This window comes from Chanodichthys erythropterus, chromosome 4 (genome assembly GCF_024489055.1).
Source record: "Chanodichthys erythropterus isolate Z2021 chromosome 4, ASM2448905v1, whole genome shotgun sequence".
NCBI classification, from domain to species: Eukaryota; Metazoa; Chordata; class Actinopteri; order Cypriniformes; family Xenocyprididae; genus Chanodichthys; species Chanodichthys erythropterus.
The window spans coordinates 859,350-882,018 of record NC_090224.1 but is presented as its reverse complement, the minus strand read 5'-3'; the positions used below and the strand labels follow the sequence as shown (position 1 = coordinate 882,018).

At 36.6% G+C, this 22,669-nt stretch overlaps 1 protein-coding gene across 2 annotated transcripts in view; it reads left to right on the top strand.

The window, feature by feature from the left end:
• Positions 1–22,669, top strand: part of rngtt (RNA guanylyltransferase and 5'-phosphatase) — a 152,893-nt gene that overhangs the window by 69,555 nt on the left and 60,669 nt on the right. For both annotated transcript variants that reach the window (XM_067383569.1, XM_067383570.1), the window contains one exon: positions 14,530–14,694. In XM_067383569.1, the coding sequence (XP_067239670.1) occupies positions 14,530–14,694 (165 nt within the window). The remainder of the gene's footprint in view (positions 1–14,529; positions 14,695–22,669) is intronic.

Genomic DNA, 22,669 nt, shown 5'->3' with positions numbered 1-22,669 from the left:
ACAAAGGCTGTCCTAATTCGAAGGCTCCTTCAAATGTGGTGTCCAAATGCACGTTTCCCTTGGAATGAAGGAAACAACAGATGGATCCTTTGCAACCTCGCCTACCCCAGTATTCATTGCAATATTCATTTTTTTTTTTTTTTTTTTTTTTTTTTTTTTAGACAAATTGCCAGATTATACTTTTAAATGTAAGTATTGGGTTTCAATTTATTCGAATATCTAATGATAAAAATGCCTTACAGGTTTGCATGTTGCTGCAAACCTGTAAGGCTGTAGTTCATCTTCAGAACACAAATTAAGATATTTTTGATGAAATCTGAGGGCATCTGATCCACACATAGGCAGCAACGTCATTGCACTTTTTGATGTCCAGAAAGGTTGTTAAAAACATGATTAAAATAGTCAACAAGACTACAGTGGTTCAACCTTAATGTTATGAAGCAACGAGAATACATTTGTGCGCAAAAGAAAAACAAAACTAAAAACTTTATTCAACAGTTTGAACCGTTGTCATGCATAGTGAACTGGCTTCCTAGTTTACGCCTGAATGCCGGCACATTATAGACCCTTTTACTGTTTGTACACAATGATGACGTAGCAACGTATGCGCGCGCATTTTGGCAACGGAAGTGGTGTTGTTCCCCATAGGTTCTAACGTGTTAGCAACTCCGAAAGTGATATATATATCTACAGCTTCGCGAGCGGATTAAGCAACACAGACAGATAAAGTTATTTTAAAAAGTTGACTTTATCAAATGGTATCCGGCTATCAGATCCGTGTAGTCGAGTGGATAGAAGACGTTAGCAGATGGCCAAATACAGTGGCCAGATATATATACATAAACCAGGACTCTCACGTTTTAAAGACAGGCAAGAATGACAAATATCCAACAACATGACATGATTTTTAAAGTGACCAATAACATCGACGATGTAATACACTATAATTTATTTAGTGCTAATAAAATTATTAAGCCTATTTGGAGAGAGAGATGTTTAATGTGACAAAATGTCAGTCATCGTGTGATAACGAAAATATAACTAGGTCTAGACTACTGAGCAGGTGTTTTCAGTGAACAGGCTGTAAAACTGTTGACTAAGTTCAGACACTCATGAAAAACTGATGCTGATTATCTGGGAAACATTCTCTAACAGCAGTCAAGTTTTCATTGTTTGTGTCAATCAAGCTGTGAATTTGTTGTAACATTAAAATAGGAGATCATGACTTATTCTGTGCTCAAAGTGATGCTCAGAGCTGTTTTCCTCTGTGGGTGAACGAGGATGATGGCGAACAATTCCAGGATATGCTTTTTTTCCATTGGTTGTTGCGTTAAATCTTACCCAGATACAATAGTGCTATTTTCTGATTGGCTACTGTGTACTCTCTTTCTTTTTTTGATTGGCTGATAAGTGGCAGGCTACTCCAGGGGAGACGTGCTTGATTCCTGCCCGGCACAGCGGCATATTAAATATATGAAAAATAGTTTTTCTGCGTGTGGCGGGAGTGCGTGACAAAAGACCGAAATGAGTGACTGTCACGCTCAGTGCGTTACACTTGCGAGCCCTGAAAAACGTTCAGAGTTACTAACACGTTAAAACCAATAGGCAACAACACCACTTCCGTTGCCAAAATGCGCGCGCAACTATTTGATCACGTGGGCTGTAAAAGGGTCTATTGGCCGGATCCTGTGTCAGCATCACATGTATGCGTCGTGCTGCTCACGTGTTCAGCTTCGGCCAATACTGAATTGGCGTTCAGATGTAAACAAGGAAGCCTGCACTGAGTTCACTACGTATGACAATGGTTCAAATTGTTGAAAAAAAGTTATTTTCATTTTGTTTTTGCACACAAAAAGTATTCTCGTTGCTACATAACATTAATGTTGAACCAATGTAGTCACATTGACTATTTTAACCATGTTTTCAACTACCTTTCTGGACCTCAAAAGGTGCAATGACATTGCTGCCTATGTGTGAATCAGATACCCTTGGATTTCATCAAAAATATCTTAATTTGTGTTCCGAAGATGAATGAAGGTCTTACGGGTGTGGACGACAAGAGGGTGAGTACTTAATGACAGAAAGTCTGTAGGACCAGGATTGAAAACCACTGGATTTTTTAAAATATTGCTTGTTTAAATGTGCATTTAATCCAGCTACAGTACTTGCATTGAGAAATGTGATTTTTAAATTGTTTGACCATTCTTTCATGAAATTTGTGAGCCATTGTGAGTGGTGAACCATGACCCATCTTTGCTTTGGTGGATGTTCCTTTTATACTCAAACACTATACCCTCTCTATACCTGCTAATTGTGGACTGTTTCAAAACTGTGTAACTTGGATATTCTGTAATCTTTTCACTAACTTTTTTGGAGTGTGTTAAAAGTAAAAATTGTTTATTTACAAAATACAATTAATTTTGCTAGTGAAAATATTGGAATTTTTTTATTTGTACTTTTCTCAGTTGAATAAAGGTTAAAGGTTTTTTTTTTTTTTTATTATTACTACTTGGTACAAAAATGTTGGAAAAATGTGGTATATTTTCTTAAATTGCAATACAATGAAGAATCTGTGATGTTAATTCTCTTTAACTTTTATTTAACTGACAAAATGACAAAGAAACGATTTCCATTTTTTCCCAATGAACAAATACATTTAAATTATTATTATTATTTTTTAAATATATACAAATTTTGATTTTGATGGATGCAACACACTCCCAAATAGTTGGGACAGAGGCAAAATAAAAGTGAAAAGGCTATAGATTATCCAAGTTAAACTGTTTTGAAACAGTTTACAATAAGCAGGTGAATTGGTAATAGGTGAGGATATAAAAAGGTATAAAATTAATATAAAAGGTAAATTGATTGGGTATAAAAAGCATCTCTGTCTTTTCCAGCAAAGATGAGTATTGGTTCACTACTTTGTGCCAAATATCATGAGAGAATTCTCAAACATTTCACATTTCTCAATGCAAAGAATTTAGGTCTTTCAGCATCTAGCATACATAATATTGTGGAACGATTCAGGGAATCCAGAGAAATCTCAGTCCGTGTAGGGCAAGGAAGGAGACCTCCGTTGAATGTGCGTGACCTTCGAGCCCTCAGGCGGCATTACATGAGAAACTGTCATGCTACTGTTAAATATAGCCACATGGGCTCGGGAGTACTTTTGAAAATCGTTGTCACTTATCACAGCCTGCCGCTGCATCAAGAAATGCACCTTAAATCTCTTTTATGCAAAGAGAAAGCTATACATCTGTTCAATGCAGAGATGGCGCCCAGTTCTCTGGGCTTGAGCTCATCTCAGATGGTCTAACAGACCGTGGCAATGTGTGCTGTGGTCAGATGAGTCCAGGTTTCAGCTTGTTTTTGAGAAATACAGACATCGAGTTCTTAGTCCCAAAGACTAAAGGGACCAGACTTTCATCAGTGACAGGTGCAAAAGCAAACATCTGTCATGGTACGGGGTTGCATCAGTGCAAATGGCATGGGTGACTTGCATATGTGTGAACTTGAAGGTACCATTGACTTGAAGGTGTATATTGGGATTGTACAAAGACATATGCTGCCATCAAGGTGACGTCTTTCCTGGGGAGCAAGACACCCAGGCCTCATTCTGCACATGCTAAAATAGAGTGGTTTTAGACAAGCAATGTGATTGACTGCCTGCCTGCAGTCCAGATCTGACTCTTATTGAAAATGTATGGGCCATCATGAAAAGAAGAATCAGACAACAATAACCACAGACTAGGTGCGTTTACATGGAGCATTGTAATCGGTTTATAAGTCCAATCCGAATGAAAACGATCCATATAAACATCCCAAACGGAATTAAAAATGCCCAAACCGAATAAAATAGTAATCGTTTGAGAAGGGTGGGATAAACTGAACAAAATAAACATTCTGCTATGTAAAGGAGTTAAACCGATTACTTTGCGTATACGTCATCATGTCAAGAGGCCAGAGGTCGTCAGAATGCACAATGATGGCGGCAAAATTAAACTGCAACAACACATTTATTAAATACACTGAAGGAACTCAGTAGCCTCAAAATGAGTCAAGATGCACAGCCACAAAAAAGGTCAGCTTCCTGCGCCTGTCTTTTCCTCATCCCTTCCTGCAGTAATATGCTAAAAATTCATGCTGTTGCTTAAAGGAATACTCCACCTTTTTTGAAAATAGGCTCATTTTCCAACTCCCCTAGAGTTAAACAGTTGAGTTTAACCGTTTTCGAATCCATTCAGCCGATCTCCGGTTCTGGCGGTACCACTTTTAACATAGCTTAGCATAGTTCATTGAATCTGATTAGACCGTTAGCATCGCGCTTAAAAATGACCAAAGAGTTTTGATATTTTTCCTATTTAAAACTTGACTCTTCTGTAGTTAAATCGTGTACTAAGACCGACGGAAAATAAAAAGTTGTGATTTTCTAGGCTGATATGGCTAGGAACTATACTCTCACTCAGGCGTAATAATCAAGGAACTATGCTGCCGTACCATGGGTGCAGCAGTGCAATGATATTACGCAGCGCCCGTGAGCCCCTGCTTGCACAGGGAACGTGCCTTGCAACCATGGAGACGTATGTGAGAGACGCTGCGTAGTATCATTGCGCCTGCTGCACCCATGGTACGGCAGCAAAGTTCCTTGATTTGAATTGTTTTTGAGCATGCAGCAAATCAGCATATCACCTTGAAACTGAAGGCTAGAGTAATGATGCTGAAAATTCAGCTTTGATCACAAGAATAATTTACATTCAGAAATCTATTACAATAGAAAAGTTATTTTATATTATAATATTTTTTCACAATATTACTGTTTTACTATATTTTTGATCAATTAAATGAAACCTTGAAAGAGACTACTTTAAAGATCCCAAAGTTTGGAACGGTAGTGTTTGTCATTTAAAAATAATGTATACTTTTCAACTGGTTTGCCATAGCTTATAAGTGCTAATCAATCTGTGCATTACAGTGCTTTATTTATTGCCTCAAGCATGCCTGTAGAACTGGGTCTGCGGACATGAATCACACTTTCAGTTGTATGTTTGTTGAGAGATTTTTGCTATTACTTTTCCAAGCCAGATTGTAACATGGGTAAAAAAAAAAAAAAAAAAAAAAAACATTGACTTCCAGAAAACAGAACATCATAGAGATCTATTGCAGTAAACATCCACCGAGCAACTACCTAGAACAACACCTTAGTAACCGCATAGAATTGCCCTAGCCATGCCATTGAAAATCACCACTTTTTCTTTTAGAAGGTGTTAACATCTACTGTCCTCCTTGTTTTGGAAAGAAAATGTTTTCTCTTGTCGGTTGTGTGTGACATGGATGGATTTAACCAAATGTTCAATATGGCACTTCAGAGCTCTGGCCAGACGCCGAACAGACCAAATCACAGTGAGTCAGAGCCTCTGTCATTCTCTGAAGTCTGGCAGAATCACTGTAACATGGCCATTTCAAATCCATGTCCTTTGAATTTAACAAAGATATTTGTTCGAAAACAAATTTAGCATACTGAACAACACATACACCAGAATATCATGCAATAATATAAAAATACAGATTATCAAATCGATGCACAGGCTTTCGGAGAGATAAAGTCTATAGATCTGTGTGGTTGAAGACATCATTTGATTTCTCCGAGCTCTGTTCATTTCAAACCAGGATACTAATCTTTGAATGCTGCCTTTGGATATGTCTGAATGACAGCCCTGCTGCAGATTCTGGATTTGCGAAGCTCAAGGCTTGTTGTTTTTGCCACAGAGTCATGGTTCACAGAGGTGTTGATTCACTTATGTAAGCTTTTTGTGGAGGCTTTATTTTTGATGTTCAGCAAATCTCTGGTAAGAGTCCATCCCTCCCTGTAAGCAAACTTTAACTTCTTACCTTAGTTTGACACATCTGGCAAATATGACTTATTAAATTTGTATCTTTTGGTAAGCAGAAAAAAATGACAGGTGCATTGTCATTTTATTTTGCGGACACAAGGAACTTCTAGTGTAGTGCTGGATAATATTTTCACCATGTACAATAACCCAGTCTGCATAGACTGATTCAGAAAAAATCTAGATCGCTTGATGCGGCACCTTGCAACATGAAATTGACAAACACCCAATTCTGTTTTTGTCATGCTACGGAGCTACTCCAGTCACTTTACTTATCTGGATAAAATAAAATCATATTTTGTAATGTGAATTCATTGTTAAAATTGTTTTGTTATAAATGTAGTTTTCTGACCATTACATCAAAGCTTGTGATGGTTTAATGATTGGATGTTAAAATATATTGTCAAAAGGAGGGTGATTTGTAAAAAAATACTGCAGTGTGACATGTTTGTTTGTCAGCAGTATAGTAACAAAATCAGTTACATTATCATTGGAAACAGAGGAACTGGGAATGGAAGTGCTAGTTGTCTTTAATGCTGACCCATTCTGCCAATTCACCTTTGAATGTTATGTTAAATTCCTTTTTTTCTCATAATGATTCCATTATTCTGTCAGACCCTGGATTAATAGAAGCTTTCATTACTTTTTGATATGGAATGTGTAAGTCTGGAGAGTCTCTTAAATATAGATGAGCGTTTTATTCTTCAATTTGCTTTTGGAAGTTGCCCGCAGAGAGTCAGGCTGCCGGTGTGTCTGGTCCTGCGATAGGGAACTGGGAAATTGGAAAATTGCAAATAAGATGTAAAGTTTATAGTGGCTGGTTTTGGAAGATATCTGCTGTTAAATTGTATCTCTTTCTTTGGTGTTTCTCCTTCTAATTTGATATCTTCCCCAAAAACCTACATTTGAAACTGTGTCCTTTTATATTTATATTTGCAGACATTATTCTGTGAACCATGGATTTTAAGTGTCTTAGATGTTTCTTAAAGGGGACCTATTATGCCCCATTTACAAAATGTAAAATAAGTCTCTGATGTCCCCAGAGTGTGAAGTTTTAGCTCAAAATACAGCACAGATAATTTTTTATAGCATGTTAAAATTGCCACTTTTTGGGGTTGAGCAAAAACACGCCGTTTCAGTGTCTGCCTTTTAAATGCAAATGAGCTGCTGAGCTCGACCTAAGAGCAAGAGCTCATTCTTCCCTGTCAGGATTCAGTCAGGATGCACTATAATGTCAGAAACTGTGAATGTATGCTGCATGGAGATAGAACAGGTATAATTTAGTTCAATTATGGTTATAACTTATTTTCTTCTTGTTGTTATCCACTATATTTGTACAAGACCGTTTACCGATGAGTTTTATGATGTTTATTGTACTTCACACAAAATATGAAGTGTCTGTCTTCACTATAGAAAATCACTGTAAGAACTTAATAAAACACTGTGCAAGTGTGCATCAAAATATTATCCATAACCACTCTCTCTCCCTTGCATTACCATCAACATACACAGCGAAGTACACAGAAACACTCGTTACAACTAACAGTAAACAAATATATAAAGACCTTACATCTTTTCTGGTGGTGCTTAATAAACTGGTAAAATTTATATCTGTAAATCAACTCTGATGAACTGTAATAAAGTGCTCTCACCTTCATAACTGCTGTATCCAGTATCACTCTGGAGACTGTAAGCTGGATCACGAACAGTTTACTGATCTATCCTTGAGTAACAACTTTTTGGCACATCCTCTGTTTTGTATTGTCCCTTTGTATTGAAGCAGTTCGGAGTGAAATGATTTGCGCAGACATAAACAAATTTTGGTATTGAGGAAGCATTTTCTTCAAAAACAAAATGAATCCACCTCGTCTTCAGTAGCTCAGATATAGGTAGTAAATGGAAAGAGCTATGTGGATTAATCCATCCAGCTACAGAACACCTAAAACGCTTGGGAGACATTCTCGTCAGTGCAGCAATGGCGGACTGCGTAAACTTGCTGTGAACCCGCTCAGGGCGGTTCTGTTTAAACGGCAGTGTCTGTTAAAATTTGTGGCGGGGCCTGTGGCTAATGTGACTTCACACTGCCAGGGATCTGGAAACGGCTTGTTCTGAGACACTGCTTATGATTTATGGGGATTAAAAAAAGGAGTGGTTGGATTTTTATCATTATAGGGTCGTTGTGTACACACACACTGCCAACACACATTTATAGCCAAACACCATGCAAAAGTGAATTTGCATAATTTTGCATAATTGGTCCCACAAACAAAAACCACAGACTTCCCAACCACAAACCTCCCATTGATCACCATAATGGACATAATTTTAATGGACATTTCCAATAAAACATCAACATCTAAATCTCTGTTAATTCTCAAAAAGAACTGTAGATGAATGACAGAAATAAAGTCAATCTGGTTTATAGTAAGAGATATTTAATGTCTTTTCAGTTGATTTAATCTAAGGCTGTGGCTAGAAGTCAGTTGTAGTTCTTGTGTTCCTCTTTCCTTTATGATTCTGCTTATCATTATCAGGTGACTTCAATAATCGAACAATCATCACTCAATTAATCACTTAAGTACCTAATTAACTCTAACTTTTTAGACCCTGCTGGGGAATTTACTGTGCATTTAAGTGACTAGATTGAACTATGAATGTGACCACACTTTAAGGGTGTTTTCACACCTGAGCATTTGTTTTGTAACCTGGTGCTCCGAAATTGCCTGAACAAGGTGGTCTTGGCCTGATTGCAAACGAACTCTGGGGTGGTTCACATGTCATGTGAAAGCAATCCGATCCAACAGACCAACGAACCAAACAATATCATATTTCATAACTGGAAATGTGTTATATAAAATGCAGCAGTGTTTGATTCTCTGAGAGAGCACATTAGTTAGGCTACTGCAGTTAAAAACCAAACCTCTTCATCTTGAAACGTTGCGTAATCATGCTTCTCCGTGCAAGAATGCTGTCCCAACGAAGCCTTGATTCCCACTCTAGCTGCATTATAACATTCATATAGTGTTTGCATGTGTCTCCACACAGATAGTCTATTGACACCACTGGGAGATACAGAGAGATCGTGCTTGAATTAGTATGAATGTAGTACATAATTTAACAGCGGGAATGACGGCTACATTCATATAGTGTTTGTGTGTGTCGCGACAGTACTAAACAAGCCTCAATATGCTCATGAAGCGAACTTGTCAGTCATTTTAATGTATGACGCAGAGCAAACACTGACTAATAAGGGGACAGTTGTACATGCATGTGACTTGTAAACACATTTACGCTTTGAAATATTGTCTTGTGAAAGTAAACCAAACCAAGAAAAAAATGCAACATTGTAACTAATTAAGTCCCTGTTTTGGAAAAATGCAATCAACCTACAGGTGTGAAAACGCCCTAAGAATCTAACATTAGTTTGTGCTCCAGACATGAATGATTCCTCAAATCATGTGTAATTATGAGGAAAGGTATGCTATTATTTTAAAGTCACCATGAAATCACTGGATTTATGGAATATTCTAGTATTTAGATAATTTATCTGTGCACTTCATTATTTTTTTATTTATTTATGTGCCCTTGTAATCTTTAATCAAAAACATTAACCTCCCCTCCCCTTAAAATGGATCATTGTCTCTTCCTGTCATGTGCAATGACTCAAGGGTGGAGCTATCTGGAACTTCCAGCAGATCCAGTGACGTGAGGGATAAACACTGTTGCTGGGTAAATGGGGGAATGCTGAAGCTTCACTTTAAAGAGCTTAATGCATTAACCAGAGCTGATGCCAGTCATTGGGGAGTACATCCTCAATAAATAAAGTTCTTAATGTGAGGGTGCTGCCGGTGAGTCCGGTGGAGAGAAATCCCCCACAACTTACTGCAAAATGGCATTCAGATCTGCCTGCATTTTGTTAGCAACGCCCAACTTCCAGCGATCCAATCAATTCCTGAAGGACGAAATCACTTCCCGCCCTTAGATGCCTTTTCACTCTGATAGACAACAGAGTAGAGAAGAAAATACAATCGCAACTTCCGTTTCCTGCCGACTTTAAAAAGCATTCAGAATGGAGCTTAAACCACTCTGAACACCTTAACAACTGTATAGCAACACCATGGCAACTACCCACAACACTTTCAGTTGCAGAGAAACAAACTAAAAATTGCTTGGAACCCCACAGAAAGCATCCAGAACACCTTTGCAACTTCTTTAAAACCACTCAGAATACCTTAGCATCTGCAGAACCTCATTTTGACAAAACCCCACAACACACTAACATAATTGTTGTTTTTTTCTACACAAATTAGTCTTCTTCGTTCTGCCGTATTGACACCACATGACTAATTGTGTCATGCAAATGACTGGGTTAATAAAAAACAAAAATAAATAATACATTTACTTTACATATTGCCTAGACCATTTACAAAGCAGAAAGTATCTAAACCGAACAGAAGCATCTAAACCAAACAAGCAAACCTGTTGGCATAACACTACCTGATCAGAATGTTAGTGATCCATCAAAGTGAGTGCAAGAACAAAATGTTCAAATAAGCATTCCCCGCTACACTGATGAAATAAACCAGTTCACATACACAGATTGAGGAGAAATCACACTGAGTGCACTTTTAACACATAAACGCATCATTTGCAGAACTTAAGTTTTATATATATATATATATATATATATATATATATATCTCGAAATACAGACTGTAGTACATCAAATACATCAGGTAAATGAGTCGCCCATTCCATTACAAAGAGGAGCTTCCTAAAGAGATAAGAGTGTTGTCAGTGTGTAATACATGAGTTTTCTGTCTACACAAGGATGAATGGGTTCAGGAACAAACCCCTTCAGAGCTTCAGGCCTGTTTTGTCCATGGAGAGCTGCAGTAAATTTAACTTTTGTGATGTGTAGTTCCACTGGAGATATCTTATATTGCTTCAAATCCATTTCGTTAACCGAGTCACAGCCTTTTTGAGGCGTTAAGTGACGAGGTGAAGCTTTGATTTAGTCGTAGTGACGTGGATCGGTGGTCCCATCGGAGCACTACGATGCGTCCAAGACTAGAGAGCATTATGTGGAGATGTTTCCATGGAGACGGCTGCTGCAGTCGTGATGGAAAGAGAGTGAGGTGGATTATTTCCAGAGCTCCTTGCAGCCGCTCTGATGCACGTATACACACAGCGTCTGTTCCTTGAACACGTTCCCTGATCGCCCTTAAAGGGAACATATCAAGCTAAATCAAATTTCCCCTGAAGTTTTTTTTTTGTTTAGGGTTTTTTTTTTGCACTGTAGACATAACGTTTAAACTCCCCAGTCCAGCCAAGGACCTTCACACTAGAAACCGTTTGACATTTGAGTTTTGATTTAAAGAAATGGAGAAAAATCCATTGTGAGGTTTTAGACAGTGTCAGGTCATTTTGAAACCAAGTGGGAATAAAGCGAATTATGATCCCAAACTGTGAAATGGTCAACGAATGCCCATATTGGAGTTTGTTTCGTAACTCGGTGTCCTCTCAATTGCAACTTCATTATCATTTTCATTGAAATTGATCCACTGGTTAATCCAGTTATCCAATCACATCCAAGTCACATGAGGTTTTTGTTGTGCATCGAGGGAATTATTTGGTTAATGCGTTTCCATCATAGTTTATGTGAATGTCTTCTTATCAGATAAAACATTTATCCACCTCAATTGAGCCCACATCAATTTTTTTATTATTTTTTATGCACATGTTTAGAGTTTATGTGCATCTTTGCATTTTCATCCAGCTTTTTTTATGTGATATCCCAAAACACAAATAAAAATAGGTGGATGGAAACAGCTTGTGTTTGGGGCTGGATTCATGAAAATCTTGTTAAGAAGTAAGATACATTTTGAATAGTTTGTAAGAAGTGCAATTCTAGAACAAATTTATTAGTAGTTCACAAATAAGATCATCGTAAGATAATGTTTTTTTTTTTTCTTTAGAAAAAAAAATGCCTTTGTGTGATCTCGTTGCATGTTTTGAAACTCGCTCATGAAAGCACCTCTTTTTGAGCTTTCTTCAGATTATGATATCAAATTATCAAAATTATGCCATAACAATTAAAAATTAAAAATTAGATTCTGATTTGACTCATTTTTGTAGAGTTGTTACTGAATTTAGCAATAAGTCACATCACACATAATCATGACCGATCATTGTTTACATTATCGCTCACTGGTGTCATGTCATAATCAATGTTGGTGAAAGTTGTTTTTAAAATAAATGCATTACGTCAGTGGTTCCCAAACCTGTCCTGAAGGACCCCAAGCACTGCACATTTTGGATGTTGCCCTTATCTGACACACCTACTTGCAGTCTCTACTTATGAGCTGATGAGTTGAATCGGGTGTGTTAGATGAGAGAGACATCCAAAATGTGCAGTGCTGGGGGTCCTCCAGGACAGGTTTGACTACCACTACATTACATAATTGTGTTACTCCCTAAAAAGTAACTAATTGTGTTAGTTACTTTTTATGGAAAGAAATATATTGTTACTTTTGCATTCAGTTTTCTTATCTGGGCTGGGCTGCTTGTTTGTTTTTTAGTAACAAAAATAACTTCTATTTTTGGCAACAAAAAAAGAGGCCCTTTCACACTGAAAGTGAAATGAATAAGCATCAGGCTGAAGGAAATGCAAATTCACATCTGCACAGTAGAGGGCACAGCTCAAACAAACCTTTCAGCTGTACTGTCATTCTGGATTGCAGAAGAACAGAACACAGGAGTTGTGGCACTCTCACTTTAGTAAAAAAAAAATTAAACACAAACATGATGCTTATCTAAAGTCATTTTTGCTTTTTAGTATGGTTGACCAAAGACATTGCTTAATAAAGTGAGATTAAATACATAAAGTATATTTTTGTTCTTTGTTGCAGATTTGCGTAATATTGCGAGTTTGCATTTCACTTGTTTTATTCATTTTGAGGAATACTGAGTCTGTTTTTGTGAGATGATGAGTAAATCACATTTAATCTAGATCTACAATAACCATCATGCCTCTCTTTACTTACGATTTCTCTCAACGTGAGGACAGTAAATCTGTCAGTCAATAAATGGAAAAACAAAATAGCTTGTGATACTTATTTGATAAAGTAACTGAGATATTTTGTTGTAAATTTAAAAGTAATTTGTTTACTTGGAAAAAGTAATTTGGTTACGTAACTTGCGTTTCTTGTATTGTTACCTCCAACAGTCAGATTACTTGTGCTCATCCCTTGTAATAGTGATATGTATTAAATCTAGCTAGTATTATGTTGTAATGCTCAAATTCAATCAACACCTTACCTTTGTGGATTTAAGGGGAGCGCATTTTTCCATTCCACTGCGCTACTTTTACATTAGATGGACATCTTTAACTGTTGCAATCACGTTTTGTGTCGGCACTCAAGTTAAAATAAGTAAAAAAAAAAAAAAATTATATTTATATATATATATATATATATATATATATATATATATATATATATATATATATATATATATATATATATATATATATATAAATACAAATACAAATACAATACTTTTTGTTGTTGTTGTTGTTAATTTAGAAAATAGTGGTTGAGAATAATTTTATTCCTAAGAATGTTTTTTGAATCCGGTCCTGGGTCAATGAAATTTTTCCTGTGAGTGGAATTACTCAGTGCAATTCATCAGTAATAGAATCTCAAAAACCAATAACATGTCTAGTCACTTTAGGGCTTTTCACACTGCGCTCAACCCTGGGTTATCTTCAGTAGCAGCTAGTTCATCTAGCAGTTGATTGGTGTTGTATTAGTCCCATCCCTCATCCACTGTGATTGGACGGAGTTGAACATTATTTAACTCTCAGTGACTGGTAAAATACACTGAGCGCTCAGCGCTTCAGCATAGGTTGATAGATGCTCAGCACCTCGTTACATTCATGCCGTTTTAAAAAACGCGATGCTCCCATTGAAAACAATTGGAAAAATATGCTAGCCTCAGGAAAAACTGCTTCGGTGGACACATGGCCTAACTATTTAAAGTTTGAAAAACCCTTTTGTTATTTTACTTGGGCGTGGCTAGTTATGACATGACAGTTGTCTCATGCCTGTTTAGTACATGATGTAAGCTGTAAAACCATCTGAAATTTGTCATTGTAACCACATTTATCCATCAGGATTTAATCAGTATTAAGCAACATAGGTCACACTTTAATAATGCTGTGAACTACACACAGAGGTTTGATAATTATAATCAAGATCATGTACATGTAGACATCTCAGAGGTGTAGTACAGAAACAAAAAACAATATAAAATGGTAATGAAAACCTAAATTACTTATATTTTTGGAGCAGGAAACATCATGAGAGCACAACTGTAGAATAAGATAAAAAGAAGATGAGTAGATGAGTAATAGTGTTATTCAACCACAAAGGCTGAATAAATGACATGTTGACGTAAAATCACAAGCAGTTTGCATAGCACAGGTTTAAATCTTGTTATCTTCTTGCATTGCAAATTACAACTGGAAAAACAAAACTGGATTAATCATCTTATTTATTTATTTTAAGTGTGCAACTAGTCATGTAGAATCTGTTGAGCTGTTTGTGTGAATTTTTGACTGTGATTTGTTTTGCAGGGTCAGCCTGTGGGTCAGTGTGACTTTAACAGACGTCTGCTGTGCATTGAGAAGGAGATCATCTCCCCACGGTTTGAGAAAATGAAGCTTGGACAGATTGATAAAGCCAAGGAGCCCTTCAGCGTCAGGAATAAGCCTTTCTTCGATATCCACGCTGCACGCAAGGTATTCAAATACCAATACCTATAATACCTGTAAATACCACTTAAGAGTCCATGAATGAAAACATATAATGTGCTATGGTTATTCACATTAGTAACCTCTAATATCCATCCTATCTAAACACCTCATGCAGTTCTCCGTTGCTACTGTCACTTTGTAAAACTGTATTCTCTGTGAAGCTGCTTTGAATCCATTTGTGAGGTAAAACGCACTGTAATAATGCAAGTGCAAAGGTGTTGTTCAATGAAAGCGTCTCTCTGAAGCTCTTTCAGAAGTTATCTGAAACTCTGAAGGCTGCAACTCAGAGAACACAGAAGAATAGCAGCGCCTGTTAAAGTTTGAAATGGCTGTCTGGTTATTCCACAGGCATAATGGTTAGGTGCAGAATTCTTCTGAGGGTTGTATACAGAGCAGGTTACAGGATATAGGGGAGACTGGGGCTAGTCACCACAGACTGTATCCAATGTACTAAAGACAATAATCACCTCAAACCTTAGTCTGGCTGGTACATCCACTATACAGACAGTTTTCAGGTTGCAGACAATTGACAAATTGCAATATATTCCATATTGTGCCCATTTCAGTTCATTAAAATGGACATCCTTGTTCTTGGACCGACAGCTCTTTGTCTGGTTCTGGATGTAGGCCTTAAGGAGTCTAGTTTTGTTTATTGAGTCTAGTTTTGTTGTTAGGGGGTCTGTTATTGATCTGGGTCTGGTTTTGACTTAATTTGGCACATAGCTGTGGTTTCATTGAACATTTCTAGTTCAAACTATTGAACATTTCCACCCTCATTGCCCAGGAGAAAAGATTCAGCTCATTTAACACACATACACATACGTCTGTCCCCTATACGAGGGCTGGGTGATAAGTTGTAATCGATATTTACCAGAAAAAATAAATCCACAATATCAATAATAAACCTTTGAGACATTTTCGATACTTAGCATTTTATATACAATACCTAGACGATCATGTGCATGTCCCTAAAAAATTTGTTGTTTGGTCTACAACACATACAAAATCACTCGTGACGCTCGTCGTGTTTCAGCGTCGGCCGTCTCACGATATTAGGACATGAACACATGATCTTCATCTACAGAGCTGCTCTGAGAGTCACTTCACCAACATTTCACCATTTCATTTGAGTAAAACTGTCAGATACACACAGAAACTCAAAGGTCTTCACTACAACCCAGTTTAACTTGAAAAAAATATGACAGAAATATATTACTGATGTACAGTAAAATGTACTTCTCAAAGTAATAATAATACCTGTTTGTAAATTTCACAATTACATAAAAATAAACACCACATAATTAAATGTTCAATTTTGAAGTAGAAAGACTGAAAGTTTTTTCATGTAAAATGCACTCCAGTAATCCTTGTTTTATTTACAACTTTGAAACATACATGTTCTGTTGTGCAGCACCTTATTTTGAAAATAAATGCATTGACATTTTAAAAGACTAATTACATTGTTGAGGTTTTATGAATTAATTTCATTAGACACCATTTTTGTTGATAAATTTGTATTACTAAACACCGAAAAACAATAGTGTTTGGGAAAATATAAAAATAATTTCCTGATTTAAAGGGTAGCTTATTTTGTGCAGTTTCCTCGTAAATAAATTAGTTATGTTTATATTCATTCTCGAGGTTGAACAAACATGTGGAATGCTCCATAGTCCCATGGTATGAAATATAGTGATAAATATAGATATCAAATGATATGCAAAAAAGTGCCATGCATGTCAGGGCCATTTCTGTAGCGGTTTAATCAGACATTGCTGTTCAGACCTGTAATGCACAGATATGAACCCAACAAAAAGACCTTTTTCCTGCTCTCTTACAATGGCCTTACAGTTCAATATCAGGAACATCAGCCTATTATCTGTGTTTTTTCTGCTCCCTGTCTATGAGGGATAAGTGGGATCATTTTCTGTGAAATTAACATGCTAGAGGGTTTCTGAGAAATTTCCTGCAAGAAAAGATTCTCTCCCCATGTCTACAGTAGCCTCTCTTTTGCCACATTTCATTCTCTGTTCATTGTTCACCATGAATAAGTCTGTTTTCCTCTGGTCTGGTTCCTCTGTGCCCCTAACTTCAAGCGCATGTGCTAGATGTGCATGTGTGTCTCGGCTTTGTCTTGTTCGGGTCTGATCTGAAGATGAAGTCTTGTAGGATGAAGTCATAATGACAGGCTGTTGAGAACTGAGAGAGTGTCATTGTTGTAGTCTCCAGCCATCTGATGTGCGGACAGGAAATGGAAAATTGAGGAGTGGAAAAAGATTCCCATCAGTAATCGGTACAGAATGGCTTCTCTACTGCGGACTATGGTCAGGATCAAAGCACTTTTGTCTGGGGGTTCATTCATTCACTCACGATTCCATCAGATATGAAGCCTCTATCAGTTATGAGGAGCAGCGTTGTCACTTCTTGTCATTCCTCAGATGGAGCACTGAGTCTCAGAACATGAACTACACAGCAGTATGCTGGACACGTTACATTTACGCTGCTGTCTGCTGATATCTAGGTCATAAATACAAGCTTGTGAATGATAATCCTCTGTGGTCGGTATGATATGAATACATGATGAAGATATGAAATGCTCACTGTTTTGAAAGCTTGAGAGGCACATATGCAAACAACTCTACATATATTTGTACATTCAGTTACAGATACAAAATGACCTACATTTGGTTGTAAATTATTTGTGCATTAGTAAATTGATTTATGATATTTCTCATATATTTATGCATCTGACGAGCTCAAGTGCTTGCCTTTGTGTGGTTTTGACATTTTCCCATCATTATATATGTGGCATTAAAGCCCTGCCAGCACAAACAATGTTTTTTTTTTTCTTTTTTCCATTTGCAACAAAACCCATCTGTGAGCTAGACGTAAATATCCAGTCACTAATTGAGTTATAAATATTGCAAATTTATGTGCATCCTGTCACCATGAACTGGCCTATCAATCATCCTGTCAAGGTTAAAATTCTGTCCTGTCGACATCCTGACACTTCTCAATTCTTTTTTCTCTATCCTTCATGCATTATTCCTCTTGAATTTCATTTATTTTCAGCTACCATACAATGCTTTCTACCTTTGTTCTGACATTCTCTTGAGAGTAGTCATTTTTATTCTCAACTATTAAACTTATGTGACATTTAAAAACAATTAAAAACTGATGAAGCACTGTCAAAAAGGTGAGACAGTTGCAGATCCGAGGAGATACGGGTATTTCTTGTGTAAGAATTACAGTGCCTATAGAAAGTCATCATATCCTTTTGTCACATTACACCTTGGAAAACAAAATAAATTTAGTCTAACTTTTTGAGCTGTATGTTCACATTTTAACCCTCATCATCAAAGTAAAAATAGCATTTTAAAACATTCTGGATGATTATTAAAGGTGCCCTAGAATTAAAAATTGAATTTATCTTGGCATAGTTAAATAACAAGAGTTCAGTACATGGAAATGACATACAGTGAGTCTCAAACTCCATTGTTTCCTCCTTCTTATATAAGACCTCTGAAGAAAAGGCGAATCTCAACATAACACTGACTGTTACGTAACAGTCGGGATCATTAATATGTACGCCCCCGATATTTGCATATGTCAGCCCATGTTCAAGGCATTACACAAGGGCAGCCAGTATTAACGTCTGGATCTGTGCACAGCTGAATCATCAGACTGGGTAAGCAAGCAAGAACAATAGCGAAAAATGGAAGATGGAGCAATAATAACTGGCATGATCCATGATATCATGATATTTTTAGTGATATTTGTAAATTGCCTTTCTAAATGTTTTGTTAGCATGTTGCTAATGTACTGTTAAATGTGGTTAAAGTTACCATCGTTTATTACTATATTCACAGAGACAAGACTGTCGTCATTTTCATTTTTAAACACTTGCAGTCTGTATAATTCATAAACACAACTTCATTCTTTATAAATCTCTCCAACAGTGTGTAATGTTAGCTTTAGCTATGGAGCACTATCAAACTCATTCAGAATCAAATGTATACATCCAAACTTATGCGATTAGACATGCTTCATGACGAACGCTTTGTAAAGATCCATTTTGAGGGTCATTTTAGCTGTGTGAACTTTGTTTATGCTGGTTAAGGCAAGCGCGAGCTCCGGGGGAGGGGAGCACGAGATTTAAAGGGGCCGCACAGCCTGAATTGGCGCATATTTAATGATGAAATTAAATGAAATGTGTAACATCAAATAATGATATTTTTTACAATAACAAATATTGTAATTTCCTGGCCTTTAAACCAGTCACATTTGTACTTCAAGTTACTAACTTACCTGTAGTTAACATCCTGCTTAATGTTGCTATATATTATGTTTTATATCATCAAAAATAATTAATATATTTGAGTAAAAGATATCCTATAGTTTTTAGTGGTCCATCAATACCACTCCTGCATTGATGCAGAATCCTTGTGCATGTGCTTTTGCAGTCAGTGACGTTATTGGCCACTGCAATAACAGACGATTTTCAAGTCACACGATTGGCTACTGCTGTTATTAAACACATGATTGTCAGTTATGTGATTGTCACAATTGTCTGCTAAAGTAATTGCACAACAACCCTTCAAAAGTGTATCATGCGAGTGACCAATTTTACATTTATTCATTTTGCACACACTTTTATCCAAAGTGACTTACAAGTGAGGAATACAACAATTGAATCATTGTGAAGAAGCAATAGACAAGTGCTCACAATGCAAGTTTCAGACAGTGCTCATAGATCAGCATAAGCTAGAATAGGGAGGGAATAGAGGAAGTGAAAGCATTTTTTTTCCCCTTTTCAGAATGCAGAATTGTTTAAAAGTGTGCTGTTTGTATTAAAAATGTTCAAAGGGGTGGGCCTTCATAAAACAAAAGTATGAAAACTGCATGCCAAATTACCAAGAACAAATATAATGCATCACAGTTTCAAGTTCAAAGTTTCAAAACAGCAAATATTAACAACCTATTAAAAAAAATACTGTAAAAATTCCACTTATTTTAACTTGAAAAAAATTGCTGCTTTAAATTAAAGGTCCACTGAAGTGTCTTGGAATGTGCAGCATTATTCAATGCGTTGATGTAATTTCAACTGAAACAGGAATATATCGAACAGCCCTGCCCATTTTTAAAAAAAAAATAGCCAACAGCATTTCATTTATATCACAGCTCGGCCAGAGCCACTGAGCTCGGTAAAGCTTTGGTTTCCTTCTAATCTCTAATATTTCTTCTCCCAATCTTCTCAATATCGCTTTAAAATACAGCATTCTGTGCAGAATTCAAATGGGTTCAATACGTTTGTGGTCTGCGCCAACTCACGCATATGATCCGCTCTGTGCTCTCGTGTCTCTGGACCGGAGCAGACTACTCGCGCTGCTGGCACTGCTGAAAACGGACTTCATTTGCGTCAATTGAAAGCATATTTACCCTGTCTGAATCGTTCCCTATTCTGTATATATTGCTTCATGTGCCATTCACCATATAGATTCTATAGTAAATGTGTGAACAAATGATCGATTTCAACTGCAGCTTCAGCATCTGTTTATAGTGTAGGAGGGATGGGACTTCAGATTCTAGAGAGCATTTGATTGGACACAAGATTTGATGAGAAACTGAAGTGCAATGTGATGTCATGAAAATCCATGATCCATGATCCATGGGTTTTGGAACACACCAGCTTATTCATAACCTTAAGGCTAACATATTAATACTACAAGCTAAAAAACTTAAATTCTGATTTCAGGGGGACTTTAAGTACAATCACATTGGCTGTACAAATCATTTCAACAGCGGAATTATATTAAAACTGACTTTCAAAATCTAGCTAAATCTCGAATAAAAAGTTGAAACAGAACTTCTGGTTAAAAACAAAGATGAACTCATCATAATCTCTGTCAGTACATATTAAAGGAATTATTTCTAGCCTTGGTTTCTTGCAGCTGTACAATTTTGATAACCAGTTGAGGCTTTTTAAAGTACCAGCTGATTGATATTTGCGTTGCCATTTTCAAATTCAACTCCACAAACACGCAAATCTTACTATTACAAATTTTACAACTGTGCGTCGTAAAGATGGGACTAACAGAAACTGACAAATCCTATTTAACATTTCATTTTGACTAGTGGACGATATGCACCTATAGGGAGAGGAAAAATGCCTAATTGATGATTAATTTGGAAAATTACCAACTATTGATTGGGTGGGCCCATGCCCACCAGGGCCCTGCACCCATAGCTTTGCCTCTGGTTTGTATACCTGCTAGCACAGTAGTTCTAAAGGCTTAGTGGAAAGAAAGAAACAAGGAAAGAACGATAGAAACATGGAAAGAACAACATCACAAACTAAAAAAAATAATGAATGTTTGGAATAACTTTGTTTCTTCACAAGCCACTTGTACTATTTGTGTGACTAAATCTGCCATGATCAAATCTTTAGCGATAAATTTCAACAAATGCAACATGATCTCCACCTTACTGTTTGCAGAATGCACTTTTGCAACCAATGTGACAATTCAGTGGGGAAAATGAACATATTTTGAATAATTGGAAATAAGATTTGGTGTTATATTTTAAGTTCCTAAAAGTTTTACCAGTTTTCATAATGTTAATCTGTTTAAAATGATCCGGACACTGGGACGTTCTAAAGCGCTTAACATGAAAATGCTTCACGTGAAAAAGCTTAACGTGGCTTAATTTACTAAGTGACATTAAAAGACCAAACTTAGTAAACACTATACCAGGGGTACTCAAGTTCAGAGGCCAAGAGGGCCGCATTTCAACCAAATGAAACGCGAAGGGCCACAAGTTGGATCGTAAGACTTTTTAGGCCTACTTAAGACAATATTTGTAGTTTTACTGTTTATTTACTAAAAGTGCAGTTTATTATCTAGCTAAGTCTTAATAGTATGGTGTCCTTTTTAAAGTGTCACTTAACATGATGAATGGCATTTAAAAAAAGGATTAATAGCTTGTCTTGCTGTATTCTTAATGTACAAATGCATAAAGAAAAACAAGAACTGATGAAAAGAAATCCTTATTCTTTCTTTATTCATCCTTATTTCATTTCTATTCACAAGAAATTTAAGGTCTGGCTGTTCACTGGCTGATAAGAGTTTGTCCGTAAAACGAAAACATTGCACTTTTTTATAGTCTTTTTATACTCCATTGCACCTTTTTAACACTTTTTATAGCACCTATTTATACTCAGAGAATAAACGTTTTATTATTTATATTATTATTACCTTTTAATTTGGTAAGAATCCAAAAATCTTTTTTTCTTTTTTTTTTAATGTTCAATCACAATCTCATGAATTATCTAACTATAACCAATGTTGTAAACACGTTAAATCAGATATTCTCCGTGAGCTCAATGATGTGATGACAGATCTGTAATGGGAGAGCTGCTTGCTTTCTGTTTATAACACATTGACATTAAGAATAAAAGGTTTGTTTTTCATGATGCTCGGCAACTTACACATTGCAAAGTTTGAGGAATGTCAACTGCATTTCATCATGGAAAAATAAGGTTACTTTGTTTTTTACTTGCGCGCACAGTCTCGAGCCTTTGGTGGCGTTCACGAACACAAAGTGCTCGACACATGCGCACTAGAGAGATTCATGCTTGTCTAGTCTTTTTCGCTCAAATAGTTACAATAAAATGTCTTTGTACTTGTTTAAATTAGAGTTGCTGGTATCTTTTAATCCCCTCAAACAAGCGCTCTTCAACACGGTCGGCTATTGTGTTTGTTGTTACCATAGGGTTGTTACTCTTGTTCCGTCTTATCCGTTTCTTTTCAGACTGAAACAACAGCCCGTTTCAGTGCTGACACCTTGTGGACAAACTAAATTAGTGCAAAAACTATTCAATGCGCGCGTGCAAAGTGCCTTCAGTTTATATTGTTCTTTGCGGTTAGAAAAACTGTGCTGCGCGTGTAGCCTACACTATACGCGT